We start from the raw sequence: 15,274 nt of genomic DNA on the forward strand, positions 1-15,274 counted from the left end.
CTCGGGAAAACATTAAAAATCTACCCCTTTTTATATTTCATGCTATTTGTTTTAATCAGCTATCTTGAACTTTTAATATTAATGCCACGTTTCTATGCTTTTTCCGCTTCTGATTCCATGATATTCCTTTTTTTATGATACTTGTTACAATTTTTCGTATCTATTATTAGGATATAGAGGTTAGATTTCACTATGAGTTAGCTTTGTTGGAAGCATGCTCAATAGTTCATTACCCATAACTATAAAAAACTCAAACCAAGTCAAAGGATTTTAATAATGTAGGTTGAAGTATGACAAACAAAAATAGTAAAATATTTGTAATACAAACTAATATATTTTATTTTAAAATTCTCCTGATATTTTCTCAAGAATCTTACAATCTTAAACAATTTGCTTAGGAAGATCCTTAAAAATGTCAAACTAATTAAAGAATGGCTAAGAATGTATTCTTAGTATTTCTATTATGTATATCCAGAAGTGTAAAAATGTCTTCTTTCTTTCAATATAAAAATATTCAATCTTGTCAAAAGTATGCAAATTAAAATATACTTGCTTAATGATCATCTTAAGAAAGGCAATTCTACTTCAGTTCCTCACAAACATATTAGTATCTCATAAACATATTTAATTTGTAAGTTCTTTAGGTGAAATATCTCCCTTTTCTACAATAATGTGTTGCTTGTTCAAGGCTGAATTGTTGGTTGACATCAGTAACAGACACTGGTTCTAGGCCTGCCCATGGGTCTTCAAGCATTGAAGGTTTATAATAATTCTCCACATCATCATTGGACAGTGTTTTCTCCTTCCCATATGGTGTACCAAATGGAGTCGATATTCGGGGTGATCCCTTCAAGAAAAGTCATGAAGCAAAAGAAAAGAATGTAGTTAAAATGTATATATGTATATATTTGCATTCAGTATCAGCTTTATACAAGTTCTTCAATACTTCCATCCACCCTAAAAATGTAATTTGTACACATTAGTAACTAGCAGTTATTTTATATTTTCACTTGAAAAATATAACCAAAGAAAAACACTGAGATGGTGAATGTCTAAAGAATATATTAAAACAAGTATAGAAAGTTATAAATAGCTATTTTTAAAATTTCAAAACAATTATATAAATATGTATAGATTTTTCTAATTCCCTCATATTCCTCATTAATTATCACTGCAGTGCTCTGGTCCCTGTCAATTACCATGATATCCGACAGATTGGCTAGTACCTACCTATCTGAAACTGGAAGTCCTATAGCAATGGTGGCTAAGCTTTTTGTTGTCGCATGCCAAAAGTGCAGGTGACAGCATGCATGCACACCCACACCCATAATACAATTCTCACGCGACACACCCCGCCCCCCTATGCATCTGTGCACAACACCCAAGTCCCATTTTAGGCCTAGTCCCAGCCTCCTGGGACAAAAACAGGGCACACCACCCCACATGTGTATGTGACCCCTCCCCCCATACACGTGTGACCCTGCCCCTCGCACATTCATGCGCTTCTCCCCATGCCCCCAAGCATGCATGGCAGAGACCTGAAAACTAGCTGGCCAGTGGGAGGTGTGCACACATGCACGGTGTAGGACTCAGAAATCCATTATAGCAGGTGTCCAAAATATCTGTCTGCCTCCAGAGAGTTTTTTGTTTTTATACAGTTTCAACAAACAAAGCAAGAGCATAGGTAGCATCGTTATTGGCTTATTATCCTTGTCAATCTCTAAGACCATCCCAGCCAGGGTAGAATCTCACACAACACAATAGTTCCTGGTAGTGCCTGGTTCTACTAATTAGGTGATTTGGTAATTTGGCTTTAAAGAAAAATTTATTTGGGCAGTCTTTAGCAAAACAGAAAAAATACCTCACCAGATGGACTCATTTTCTCTTTTTACTTCCTTCCTTCCGGAGCATCCCGATTTCATTAGCCTGGCGGCTGCCTGTTTACTGCCAGCTTGAAGCACTTCCCTTGGGTCAATCAGGGACTTTGCAATGTCCCTGAGACCAGCAAGACTTTGTCTTCCTGATCATCATCTCTACAGGACGGTTTAGGTCTCAATGGACCGTCCAGCGGCAAAAAGTGTCAACGGCGGTCTCGGAGTATCGAGACCGCACATTGTCACATTGCGACGTGGCTCCTCCTTTCCCCCCAATAGGGCTTATTCTCATATTAGTGAAATCAATCAATATTGTGCATATCCAGTGGTTTACACTCATCCTCAGTGAATTTTGGAATTGCTCAAGTGTGGTCTGAATGGGATTATCGAAAAAAATGAAGGGGGAAATCCTTTCTTTTTGTTTTTGTTGAAAGATAGGATGGCAGAGGTATCCTTAATTTTCAAAAAGGGGATGTTTCTTGATTTTCTCAGAGAGTAGTCAATCCAGAAACTGTCAAATATATAAACCTGGCTGTTATGTATTTTATGGAATAGGTTGCCTAGGTTTGTTATACATATCTAGTGGTTGAATCCGCCAGGCCTCGAAAGATCAATAAGTACCATGATCCTACTCAGTTTTTTTGAAGATGTTTTTCTCAGAGCCCCAGTTTAACAGAAACCAGTTTATTCGTAAAGGCGGCTTACTAAATTTCCAACTTACTCTGATTTATACATATTTAGAATATTTGGGATAATTGCGATCTCATGTTAAAAGGCATCATTGAATGTAAAATGTCTGCTGACTGGATACTAAACAGGCGTGCAAAAAGGCCATGCTTAATTCTATGCAAATTCAGAAAACACTAAGGACCCCTCAGTTCTGGCGCGCAGAGCCTGAATGGCTGAATCGTGAACGACCCCCGTTATGTCTATCCCCCTCCTCCCAGTAAATACCTGGTTGCATCTCTGATAGCCCCCCGAAGGCGGCTGCTTGAAGGGCTGCTGCTGGTAAAATGCTCCTCCGGGGGACCTGCTGCCACTGTAGGGAGCCAGGTGGCTGGGACTGGCACTGTGGGGCCTACGTGGTGGGTGCGCCGGTGCCGAAACTCCAAACCAGCCTCCACCATCCCCGCATGTTTGGAAGCGGGGAGAGCGAGGAGAAATGTCGTACGACCGCGAGCGGGTTCCGTAAGGCGACATGTGGCGAGGGCTTCGGTAGCCTTGTGGAGAAGCTCCTCCAGAGGCAGGGCTCAGAAACCCGGAGCCACTCGAAGACGGCGGGGTAGGAGGCCGGAACCCTTGCCGATACATAGCGATGTTATGGATGCCCCTATAGCAACTGCCGATTTCCTTCACCTAATCCGTAGTAGTAGTAGTTCCGGGTCGATTCGATTGCAGCCCTCCTTCGAAACTGCTCCGCCGAGCGTCTTCCGTTTCACGCTGCAGGCTTGACGTCTCTTCCGTGAGAATTAGAAATCGAGACGTTTGACTTGCGTGTTCTTAACGTTTTTGCAATATGTAGGATGCTTTAGTCGAATCTAAATGGGTTTTCGTTTATCCAATTACAATTTTTACTACAGCCATGCGGTAGAAATCTAAAGTTTCAATATAATTGAATAAAATTGAAAATTTATTTATTTGTTTATTCCAGTATATTGTGGGTTTCTCCTTTAGCGTATTTGGAATTGTATGTTGGCCTCTTGCTACGTTTCCAAGTAATATTTCAATTTCTAGAGTATTTTCTTGGTACGGAATTTCTCTTTAAATAGCGCAATATTTGGACGCGTTCCCAATCTACATAGCCGACTTCGGAACGAAAGTGTGTCTGATTTTGGAGGGATTAGCTTCCGAGTTGTGCGTGCTTGGGCTGCGAGGCTAAACTGTTGTAAGATTCCTCTTTCATGTTTTGCTGATCGATAAATCTGAAAGGGGACTAAAAGGGGGGGGGCAAAACTGCAACGTTATTTTTCTATATTTCTTGCTGCCTTCTAAGCTCCCTTTTATGCTTGGCCGTGGATGATGGGTGTTATGAGCGGATTGTTTTTGGTTATGGGGAAATTTGATGGACAAACAACCTATTTGCATTGGCATGCAGTTGCCTCAAGAAAAAAAAGTAGCATTTTTGCTCAGGCTTGTAGACAATTCCATCCTAATGATACCTAGATCTTCTACGGCGTTAAAAAAAAAGGAAAGGGGTGGAACCATTTCTTACCACACAGCTTCTAAAACATAGTTTCAAAGGTCGCGCTTGCGGTCTTTCACCCCCCCCCCCCTTCGTTCCCCGGATTGCCTCGCTTGGTTCAGCTGAACAAAATATCCATCACGTCTGCGCAGTGGGCGCCTCTGAAGACTTGGTACAAGAGTCCAAAGATTTTTGGAGCGCTGATGTCAGCTTTCCCGCAGTTTCGCGAGTCGGCTTCAGCGGTGGCCAATATCAGCTTGCCGGCATGTTGGGGGCTAAGATGGGAAGAAGCAGCTGCATCCTATACCATCTGAGGAAAGGTCTATATTCGCCTCTGGCTAGTGGCGTCGGCTCATTTCTCGATCCCCTGGGCTTCCCTCAACTTTTGCGACTTCCCTCTTGTTCTGGCAGTTTCAGAGGGCTGCAGCAGGGAAACTGCCCCCATCCAGGTAGCCGATTTTTTACATTCTTCGTTTAGTTCAAGGCATTGCGGAAGATTGTGATACGTTACAGTAAAGAGCTTGTACGCAGCAGCAGAGAAGAGCTTTAGAGAAAGCGTTCAGGAGAAACCCCATTTCGGAACCTTTCATTTGCAACAGAATATAATAAATTGAAGCAATTCATGGAAAAATAAACTTAGCTGTGTGGTAGCTAGGGTCGGAAACGACTTGATGGCCCATAATTAATCAATTTCAAACGCGATCATAATTGTTGCAAATTTGGGAGCAGTTCAGCAAATCTTATCTTGGAAATAAAAATCTTTGGAAACCAAAATTATCAGCAAAAGATAGGATTTCTAGAAAAAAAAGTCAGGGTTCTCTTTGCTTACTTTTTGTAAGTTATCACCTCTGAAATGTATGATGAGTGTAACTGGATATATCAAATAGAAAATAATGCTTCTAAAGTTGCTATCTAAAAATAACCTGCTATAATTGGAGAATTATTTCCAATTAAATTACAATGTTTTTACAAATTATATTAAATAGTGTATAGATAGAATGGCTTAAATACTCATTGCAAGAAAATAATTATTAATTTAGGTTTATGCCCAATTAAGTCACAGTAGATTAGCAGATAACTAATCTTGGTTGATCTAAAAAAGTGAAGGAAATAATTGTCTATACAGTATTTGGCTACAAAACCATTAATAAGATCCTAATGTTGTATACTAGTCTTGAAAACTTGGAAAAAAACATCTGAAAAGAAGGCAGTAGCAAACCACTTTTGTAAGATGTGTCCATGGACTTATGTGACTTTGAAGTCATAAGGAACTAATTTTGGCTTGTGGGAATCTTTATAGCACTACATTTTGTAATAGAAATTACAAATAGTAATTGACATTTTCAACATAATTTGGTTATTAATTTTATTATTTTATTAATGTTTATTCCCACTTTTCCTCTAGGAATTTAAGCAGGTTACCTATAGATCGCCATTTTATCTCTCTCCTGAACAACTGAGGCTGGGACTTCTCTTGGAGACAGGCAGAGAATGCTTGATAATGGATTTAAGTGATTACCAGTGCTGCAATTAAACCAATTCATTTTTCATTAATCAGAAATTTGCCTTATCAGTCAGGAAATTGGTTTATCTAAACCAGGATTCCAGCAGAATCAGAAAAACTGTGCAAGTCCTATGGTAGGGATCTTTACTAAGTCTACATATTATTCTTTTAATACAAAACTTCATAATCTAAGGCCTACTGGTTTCATGTAGCGCCTAGAAGTGTTAGGTGTTTCTATGGAGTTTCTTCCAAGAGTTTCACTGAATTGAGATTTTCCAAATGTAATAAGAAGTAGAGACTTATAAAATACAGATAGAATACCGGTATTAGCAATATTTATCTAATTATATTTAAATGAAAAACAAAACTATATTTGATTTTTTTTTACTTCCCAGTCAATTGTTTGCTGTGCCCTTGCTCCCTTAGATTATATACCCAAGCATGTAATTCAAAAGCTGTGTGTATCTCTTCGCTTCAGAAAAGTTGGCTTGTTACATTGTAACAGTGGATCCAGATCTAACCACTCTTCTACAAAATCCATTCCCCCAATCTCCAATTTAAGGCTAGACCACATCATTCTGGAGAAGCAGAAATTGATGACATTTTCCACATCCTGCCCTTTTGTTGCTGAAAAGATGATCTCAGTAATTATATTGCTTTGCCTCAAAAGCAGTGTTTTATTCTTTCCATTGGCATAAGCCTGGCAGTCTGGTCCTCTGACTTGTTCAAATGCTTCCAATTCCCATCTTCACCCCATTCCCTCCTCTGTTCTGAATAACCATTTTATACTGAGCTGTCAGTCTACTTGCTATGAAAAGCTGAATCTTTTCTTTTTTTTTAAAAAATGTTTGGTTTCATTAAATGTTGGGTATTTCTTTGAGTATTTTATTCTTTTAAGAAACATAGAAGAACTTTGAAATACCAACTTTCTTTTGACTTAAATTGATGAAATCAACAAGATCTCCAAAGATATTTTCCCCCCAAAAGAGAAAGCAATTAGCACTTGATTTTTTGGCATGTGGGCGAAGCTGTAAAATCAGGAAAGTCCATCACATGTCTTCGCTGTTAATCATGGTTGAGGCACAATTACTTGCTATTACTAAGGCCCAAGTAAAGGAGGAGGTTGCAACCCAAAAAGAATTTCTTAAGTTTGCTTCATTTCTAGCACTAAGACAAGCAGCTAAAAACTGCTGGGTGAAAAAGCTGCAAAGCTAATAGAACTATAAAATTTTCCCCTTTCCTATCTTTTCTTTTGGCCTTGTCAATTCAAAGCTTTTTTAAAAACACTTTTTATTCTTTCCCTTCTGTTTTCCTTCAGTTGAAAGAGTGGTAAGAAGCATGGAAAATATCTTTCAGTTTTTAAAACTTGTTTTTCTTATTTAGAGGAAATTTTCAATGGTTGAAGAAAACCATGTTAAAAAGCTAAGTCAGTTATGAGTTTAAGAGCAATACCTATAGATTAGCTCAAGGCTCACAAAAATGTTTAAGCTTTCATAACTTTCAGATTCATTAAGGTTTAAGGTTTAAGGTTTATTGGGATTTATATGCCGCCCTTTTCCCTGAGGGGACTCAGGGCGGCTTACAACCACAGGGGAGGGGGGTGCAAGGTCAAAAACAAAACAATATGTGCACAAAGAAAGAATGATAAAACACAACTTTCATTCAGCAATCAAACACTCGGGCGGGTAATTGGAGGCCTATCCCCAGGCCTGCTGGGAGAGCCAGATCTTGAGGGCTGCGCGGAAGGTCTGGATAGTGGTGAGGGTGCGGATCTCCATGGGGAGCTCGTTCCACAGGGTCGGGGCAGCAACAGAAAAGGCTCTCCTCCGTGTGGTCGCCAGTCGACATTGACTGGCAGATGGGATTCGGAGGAGGCCCAGTCTGTGCGATCTGATTGGTCGATTTAGGGAGGTAATCGGCAGAAGGCGGTCTCTCAAGTACCCAGATCCACTACCATGGAGTGCTTTAAAGATGGTCATCAGTATCCTGAAGCGCACCCGGAGACCAACAGGTAGCCAGTGCAGCTCGCGGAGGACAGGTGTAACGTGGGCGAACCGCGGTGCGCCCACTATCACTCGCGCGGCTGCATTTTGGACTAGCTGTAGTCGCCGGATGCACCTCAAGGGCAACCCCATGTAGAGCCCATTGCAGTATTCCAGTCTAGAGATCACAAGGGCTTGAGTGACTGTTGTGAGAGCCCCCCGGTCTAGGTAGGGCCGCAACTGGCGGACCAGGCGAACCTGGGCAAATGCCCCCCTGGTCACAGCTGACAGCTGGTGATCAAAAGTCAGCTGTGGGTCCAGGAGGACTCCTAAGTTGCGGACCCTATCTGAGGGGTATAAAATTTGACCCCCCAGCCTAAGCGTTGGTGTATTAGCCAAATTATTGGGGGGGAAACACAACAGCCACTCGGTCTTATCCGGGTTGAGTACCAGTTTGTTAGCACTCATCCAGTTCTTAACGGCCTCCAGACCCTGGTTCATCACGTCCACCGCTTCATTGAGTTGGCACGGGGCGGACAGATACAATTGCGTATCGTCCGCATATTGATGGTATTTTATCCCGTGCCTCCGAATGATCTCGCCCAGCGGTTTCATGTATATGTTAAATAGTAGGGGGGATAGGACCGAACCCTGAGGTACCCCACATGTTAGGGCCCTCAGGGACGATCTCTGCCCCCCGACCAACACCGACTGCGACCTGTCCGAGAGGTAGGAGGAGAACCACCGCAGAACAGTGCCTCCCACTCCCACCTCCCGCAGTCGTCGCAGAAGGATACCATGGTCGATGGTATCGAAAGCCGCTGAGAGGTCAAGGAGAACCAGGATGGACGCATAGCCTCCATCTCTGGCCCTCCAGAGATCATCGGTCAATGCGACCAAAGCGGTTTCTGTGCTGTAACCAGGTCTGAAGCCGGACTGGAAGGGGTCAAGATAGCTAGCTTCATCCAAGGCCCGTTGAAGCTGAAAGGCCACCACCTTCTCAACAACCTTCCCGATAAAGGGAAGGTTGGAGACAGGACGAAAGTTGTTTAAGATGGCTGGATCTAACGATGGTTTCTTCAGGAGGGGTCTCACCACCGCCGTTTTAAGTACGGCGGGGAAGTGCCCCTCCCGAAGGGAGGCGGTGATAACCGCCTGGATCCAGCCATGTGTCACCTCCCTGCTGTTAGCCACCAGCCAGGAGGGACACGGGTCCAAAATACAAGTGGAGGCACTTACAGCTCGAATGGCCTTGTCCACATCCCCAGAGGCAACTTCCTGGAACTCAACCCAGAGCTGATGTAACAAGTGATCCTCCTGTGACTCAGCTGGACCTACTGCGGTGGAGTCCAAGTCCGATCGAAACCGAGCTACTTTGTCCGCCAAGAATTGAGCATAATCCTCAGCCCTACCCTGCAAGGGGTCTCCCGCATCCCTCCTATTGAGGAGGGAGCGGGTTATCCTAAACAGGGCGGCTGGGCGCGACTCGGCGGACGCAACCAAGGCAGAAATATATGATCTTTTTGCGGTTCTTAATGCTCGGACATAGTCCTTGGTGCAGGTAGTTAAGAGTGCTCGGTTCGCCTCGGATCTATCGGACCTCCACTGGTGCTCTAGGCATCTCCTCCGGCGTTTCTTCTCCCGGAGTTCCTCGGTAAACCAGGGAGCTCTCCGGGATCCACTGACCCGGAGGGGCCGTAGTGGCGCAATCCGGTCGAGAGACTCCGACGCCGCCGAGTACCAGGCGGCAGCCAGAGTCTCCGCCGAACTGTGGGCGAGAGTATCAGGAATAACCCCAAGCTCCGTCTGGAACCTCAAGGGGTCCATAAGTCGCCTGGGGCGGAACCACCTGGTCGGTTCCTCCTCCCTACGGTGGGGGTATGGCCTCCGGAAGTCAAGCCTCAGTAGGCAATGGTCTGACCACGACAGGGGTATGATCTCATTACCCTTCAGACCAAGATCACACATCCACTGCTCCGAGAGGAATACGAGGTCGAGCATGTGACCTGCTGCGTGGGTTGGGCCCCGAATTACTTGGGTCAAGCCCATGGCTGTCATGGAAGCCATGAACTCCTGCGCCCCATCAGAGCGTTCACCGAGCGATGGCAAGTTGAAATCCCCCAGAACTATAAGCCTGGGGAACTCAACCGCCAGCTCGGCTACTGACTCGAGGAGCGAAGGGAGGGATGCTGCAACGCAGTTGGGAGGCAGGTACGTTAGCAGCAAGCCCACTTGACCCTTGAGGTCCAACTTTATCAGCAGAGACTCACACCCGACAAGCTCCGGAGCAGGGACCCTACGAGGTAACAGAGACTCCCGGATTACGATAGCCACACCGCCACCCCTTCCCTGGGCTCTCGGCTGATGAAGCACCTGAAATCCCTCTGGGCACATCTCTACAAGGGGGACTCCTCCTTCTGTGCCCAGCCAGGTTTCAGTAATACATGCCAGGTCTGCCCTCTCGTCAACAATTAAGTCCCGGACGAGGGGAGCTTTGTGAACAACAGACCTGGCATTTAGCGACAACAGCCTGAGATTAATCAGATACTATGTTATGAAAAGCAGGAGGGAAAGCAGAGGTAAGGAGAAAAGATAAAGATGTTTGCAGAATATGGATTTCAAAATGGAAATGATGTATACTGGGAGTAAAGGTAGTTTTTTTTTCAAATGGATTGCATGTGTATAATAGAATAATTAAACTAAATTTAAGTTGTACCATGGTCTATAAGGATTCCAGATGGCATCTAGAATTGCCTCTGTATTATTAACATGAGTATGTATTCTTGGATTTTATCAAAGTTATGAGACAGATGTATGTAGTGGTTCAGTTTCTAAGGGAAAAAGGTACTTTGCAGTTGCAACACCATCTCACCAGAAAAAAAAATGGTTTAAGAAGTTGACATGCATGCCTGTAACACATTCCAAAGTATCTTCCCCTCCCCTTCAGATTTGTAGTCCTGCAAAATTTTGAACCTCACCTCTGTGCTTAGGTGAAAGACATGGTTTTAGATTTTATGCTAGGTTGCAAAAAGAAAAGCCTATATTTCCAACCCCAAATAAAGCTACCTGTTTCAGCTAGTCTTGGTTTTCTTCTGCCTACCAAAAATACCATTTTTTTAAATCTAACAATGAAAGTGATTCTGAGCACAGTTAGATTTTCCATTTTTTTTAAAAAAAATGTTCACTTGCTGATACACAAAGGCTTAAATGTAGTAAACATTCTACTTCCTAAATCATAAATTTCTTTATCAAATACTCCCTTTCTCTTAAAAGTCTTTGATAGGTTAGCCAATTTACACTCTTGTGCTAGAAAAACAATTTTGCCTCAACTTGCTAAAAATATTTAAACAGAAGAAAGCCTGACTATAGTTTTAACATAGGCACATGTAACAAAACCTTTCCAAAGGGTGATATTATTGGATTAAAAACCAAGATTTCTCTGTAAAAGAAGGAATGAAATTTTTCAATACAAGAGACAATTGTGGTCAAAATTGGTAGAGGTTTTCCAGACTTTTGGCTGACATTGTGGCGAGATTGGACCTGAGAAGTGAGACTCTGCGCTCCCATTCTGAGTTGGAGTGCTCTGAAAGGAGCTAAAGCCACCCCATGGGAGTGGTGAAGTAAAGAGGGTGCCCGGCAGGTTGCAGAGAGCTGCAACTCTCCTGCTTGACCCAGGACTTCTTCCCTCTCATCCATGACAAGACAGCCATCATGGCTGCCATGAAGCTGGGACAGCCAAGGCAACAAAAAAATGAGCAGGAGCAGTGTAAATGAATAGTAACTGGAGCTGGGTGAGAAGATTCCTTTTTTATTTAGACCCTAACTTTAAAAGAAAAAGAAAATCCAGGAAAAGAGACTCTTAGAACTAACTATCTGTTAAAATGGCAAATAACCATAGAGAGAGAAATTCTAGAAAGAAAGGAACTAAGAGGAGAAAAGTTAAAGTCCTTTTAAAACATAGAAAATTGGACTTTTAGTTGGATAAGCGTTATTCTGGAAAGGCATTATAAAATGCCAGAACTATCTACTTGAATAGTCGACTTTGCTAAATTGAATTAAATTTGGACTAATAAATTTGTTATACTCAAAACAACACTAAAACCTAAGATGAGGGTGCCATCTACTGGTGAATGGAAAATATACCATACCTCTACAAGCCTGCAAAATTTTAGATAAGAGAAATAAACAACATCCATCTAGATCCATGTAAAACTCATTGTTCTACAACTATCTACTTTATGATTACTGGAGACTATTGTGGGAATAAGGAAGACCTTTAAATAAAGTAAAGTGACTTGATTTTTTGAAAACTGCCTGGACTATTTAAATAATCCTGAGATGTAAAGAACTATTATTATTGAACTTTCTGAGGAGCAACATTGGACCTGAATATATTGTTTTGGAAAAATCCTACAATTGATAATGACTGAAGATCAAAGAGTCCAGGAAAGAGAGGAGATAACAGAAAGAATGGAGGAAAAGATAGAACAGACAAATCAGTGAATAAAGCAAGGAGATTAGAAGGAGAAGACGATAAAGTTAATAATGACTGATGAAATAAACCAAGGGAAAAGTATTTTAAGAGATTTAAAAATGGAATCGGATAAGCTGGAAGATACTTTTGAAAGGCAGATAGGGGCTTACGTGGAACTCTGGAGACCTGTCATCTTAGCAGGATAGAGATGGGAGAAATATTCAGACTGAATGGTGAAGATGCAGATGTTGATAGAGACAAAGATCTAAGGAGTTTGGGAAGCAAGCTAAAAAACAAATAAGAATTGAAGTATTAAAATGGTCAAGAGATGATGAATAGAAATATTTTTCCCTGATTAAAAACTAGAATAGAGGTAGAAATAAGAATGTACACTTTTATATAGTTAGATGGAAAGATTGGAGGTTGAAAGATAGTATTATTATGCATGTTTAAATAATATGATTGGTACTAGAAGAGTGTATTGAAACATTGAACAACCAAATAATGAAGGACTATGTCTTAATATAAACATGTGTGTTAACACTAGGATTAGTAATGGTGGCCTAACTAGAAGCCAGAATAGAGGTAGAAATAAGAAACGGGAAATATTAGCATATGTAATTTTTATACAATAGAATATAAACAATAACTAGATGGAAAGACTAGAGGCTGAAATATGGTATTACTATGTGTGCTTTAAATAATATCATTGGCATTAAAATGGAACACTGAAATATTGAATGACTACTTTAAAACAAACATGTATATTAATACTAGGATTACATAAATTTGATTAATATAACAAATATTAATATTATTACCCCTATTTGTATCAAAATGAATTATACCCAAAAGCCACACACTTCATGTATGGATATTGATGTATATTTAAAAATAAAAATCCAATAAAACTTAAAAAAATTGCTAGAGGTTTTCCCTGATTCTGGTCTTTGCAGAAATTTGCTCTTTATGGTGTATGTTTAAAATGTGCAAAATATGTTAATTAAGGGGAATATTTCCCCCCCTCCCCGAAATATGACATCAGCCTGATAATGAACTGATTATAATAGCATTTTTCTATTCATAACCAGGTGCTGATTCAGTGAAGCCACTTGATGGTGTGAGAATTCTTGATTTAACAAGGTTTGTACTGCTTTGGATGTAGTTCAGAGAATTATTAAATTGTCTCATGCAAAGTTTTTGACAAAAATGTTAACATTTTTAGGGGAAGAACAATAGGACTGTAATTGTTTAAAGAAGATAGGAAACAATTAATGTATTTTGATAGTTTTTTCCTTTCCGCCTTTCTTTGTATTTTTTCTTGCTCTTTTTCTTACTTTCCTTCCCTCCTTTATTTTTTGATTGGTCTTTTATTTTTGAGAAGATTCTTAATAACTTTAAAAAAATGATAATATTTTTGTTATTGCTTAGATTAATTTGAATGGTATGTGTTCCATTCCCTTAAATGTTGCCATTAGATGAGACCTCAGAGATGTATCTTGGTGGCTGCTGCAGGCCTTTGGAACAACCTTCCACCAGAGTTCCCAGGGATTTCTAATGTGGAGGGATACTTCCCCAAGTATTGAGCTAGGATGTGAGAGGATGCTTAGTTTAGTGCCTGGGTGAAGGGCTTTCTTATTTTTAGCCATGTTTTTTGGATTGTTGTGAGCTGCCTAGAATAATTCTGGGAGACAGATAGCCCTTTAAGTCCTATAAAAATAATAAATAAATGTCCATACATGCATCAATTTCATTATGAAATATTGCAGAGTACTTGCAGGACCTTTTGCCACCATGAACCTTGGGGATCTTGGAGCTGAAGTAATCAAAGTGGAAAAACCAGGTAAAGTGATTTTTTTAAAATATGAAAAATACTTATGGAATGACATTTTTTACAAGTTCTAGACTATTTTAATTTCTCAAAATAAGCATATTAAATATAACTAATGTTAGAGTAGGAGGGAATAGTGAAAAGAAAATTATAGTAATATGGTATGAAAATATGAGTAGAGATTTTTCATCCTGTCTCAAAATTGAAAAAAAGATGGGATTATACAGTGGTCACAGTTCCACAAAGACTTAAAGACATTTTATCTCAAGGCTTTAAATATACAAAAAATTAATATGTAAAATAAAACTAAATAGAAAAATGGAATTCATCTTTCTTCAAATCTTTGAACTGCACAATATTTTAATAGAATACTGGAGCATTTTTATTTTGCTTTCTTAATTCAAGACATCTTAAAATATCTGCTTTAAATAGAATTTTAAATTTTGTTAATTTAAAAATTGAACTATCATTTTTAACTTCTCTATCATCATGTTTTTCATCTGGAGTGAAAATAAATATGATCTGTTCTGGTTGGAATCCCTGGTAAAGTGCTACAAATGATCTCAGTTATTGTGAGGTTATGAAAAGCAATGAGAAGGGTGTGCTCCTTCTCTTATTACTGATTATCATGAATTAATTATTAGCATAATAATAGCATATTGCTCATGGTGATGAATTTATAAATCTAATACCGTGTTGATTGGGCCTTATTATCTAGGGGGACTTATTGTTTTGGGGTTGCCAAGTGGCTGCTCTCTTGCGAGTGGGAGCCCAAAGAGCCAGACACAGCTTTGGGCAAACGGCTGTGTTGCGCTGTCGCAGAATCGCAACATACCCGCCATGAGGTGACCACAATCACGAGCAGCCACCCGGCAACCCCGCTTTCCAGCTGGGCAGAGCACCACTCAGCGACCCAGTGTGGTGCTAAGCCGTGTGGTGCTCTGCCCTCCCCCCAACTCCCACAGTTTGGCGCATTTGGGATACCCTTAGGTCAGTGCATGGCATTCTGCCCGGCTGGAAAGGGAGTTGCGTGAGTGCCTGTTCTGTCCCCAGCTCATGTGCCTCCCAGCCTCACCATGCCCTGGCCGAGCTCTCCCTGCAGGGCCAGGGCGCCGCCGCAGCGGCACTCCAAGCATAACCTATTATCTGGCTTCCAAACTCCGAAGATTCACAGCCGAATCTTCCGGCAGCGGCCGCTCTGGGAGTATACTCTATGATTGTGGGCTGGCTGCCGGCAGAGCATATTCCCAGAGAGTACAACCCTAGAGCGTATTCCCAGAGTGGCAACTTCCAGAAGACTCTGCATTCTACCTTTGTGCTTTGGAAGCCATAGAAAAAGCCATGCAGCGGCAGCGGAGGTGCCCTGGCTCTGCAGGGAGAGCTAGGCAAGGGCATCGTGAGGCTGGGAGGCGCATGAGTGTGGGGCA

At 41.3% G+C, this 15,274-nt stretch overlaps 2 protein-coding genes across 9 annotated transcripts in view; one reads left to right on the top strand and one right to left on the bottom strand.

The window, feature by feature from the left end:
* Window positions 1–255: 255 nt before the first annotated feature.
* MPLKIP (M-phase specific PLK1 interacting protein) lies at window positions 256–3,271 on the bottom strand. Its single transcript, XM_014071383.2, has 2 exons — window positions 2,829–3,271; window positions 256–847 (listed from the first exon to the last, which is right to left on the bottom strand). Exons 1-2 carry the CDS (start codon window positions 3,183–3,185, stop codon window positions 641–643), a joined length of 564 nt encoding a protein of 187 aa, XP_013926858.2. The 5' UTR covers window positions 3,186–3,271; the 3' UTR covers window positions 256–640.
* Window positions 3,272–4,143: 872 nt separating this feature from the next.
* Window positions 4,144–15,274, top strand: part of SUGCT (succinyl-CoA:glutarate-CoA transferase) — a 440,539-nt gene continuing 429,408 nt past the window's right edge. For 4 of the 8 annotated variants that reach the window (XM_087713114.1, XM_087713111.1, XM_087713112.1 and 1 more), the window contains exons 1-3: window positions 4,196–4,505; window positions 13,108–13,159; window positions 13,786–13,859. In XM_087713114.1, the coding sequence (XP_087569240.1) occupies window positions 4,322–4,505; window positions 13,108–13,159; window positions 13,786–13,859 (310 nt within the window). In that variant the 5' untranslated portion in view covers window positions 4,196–4,321. Of the gene's footprint in view, window positions 4,506–5,461; window positions 5,695–13,107; window positions 13,160–13,785; window positions 13,860–15,274 lie in introns of those variants that run through there. The other 4 variants (XM_087713113.1, XM_087713117.1, XM_087713118.1 and 1 more) reach the window with 3 other exon arrangements.

Source organism: Thamnophis sirtalis, unplaced genomic scaffold (genome assembly GCF_051295495.1).
Source record: "Thamnophis sirtalis isolate CommonGarterSnake01/CBP01778 unplaced genomic scaffold, rThaSir2_p1.2 scaffold_4, whole genome shotgun sequence".
Taxonomy (NCBI): Eukaryota; Metazoa; Chordata; class Lepidosauria; order Squamata; family Natricidae; genus Thamnophis; species Thamnophis sirtalis.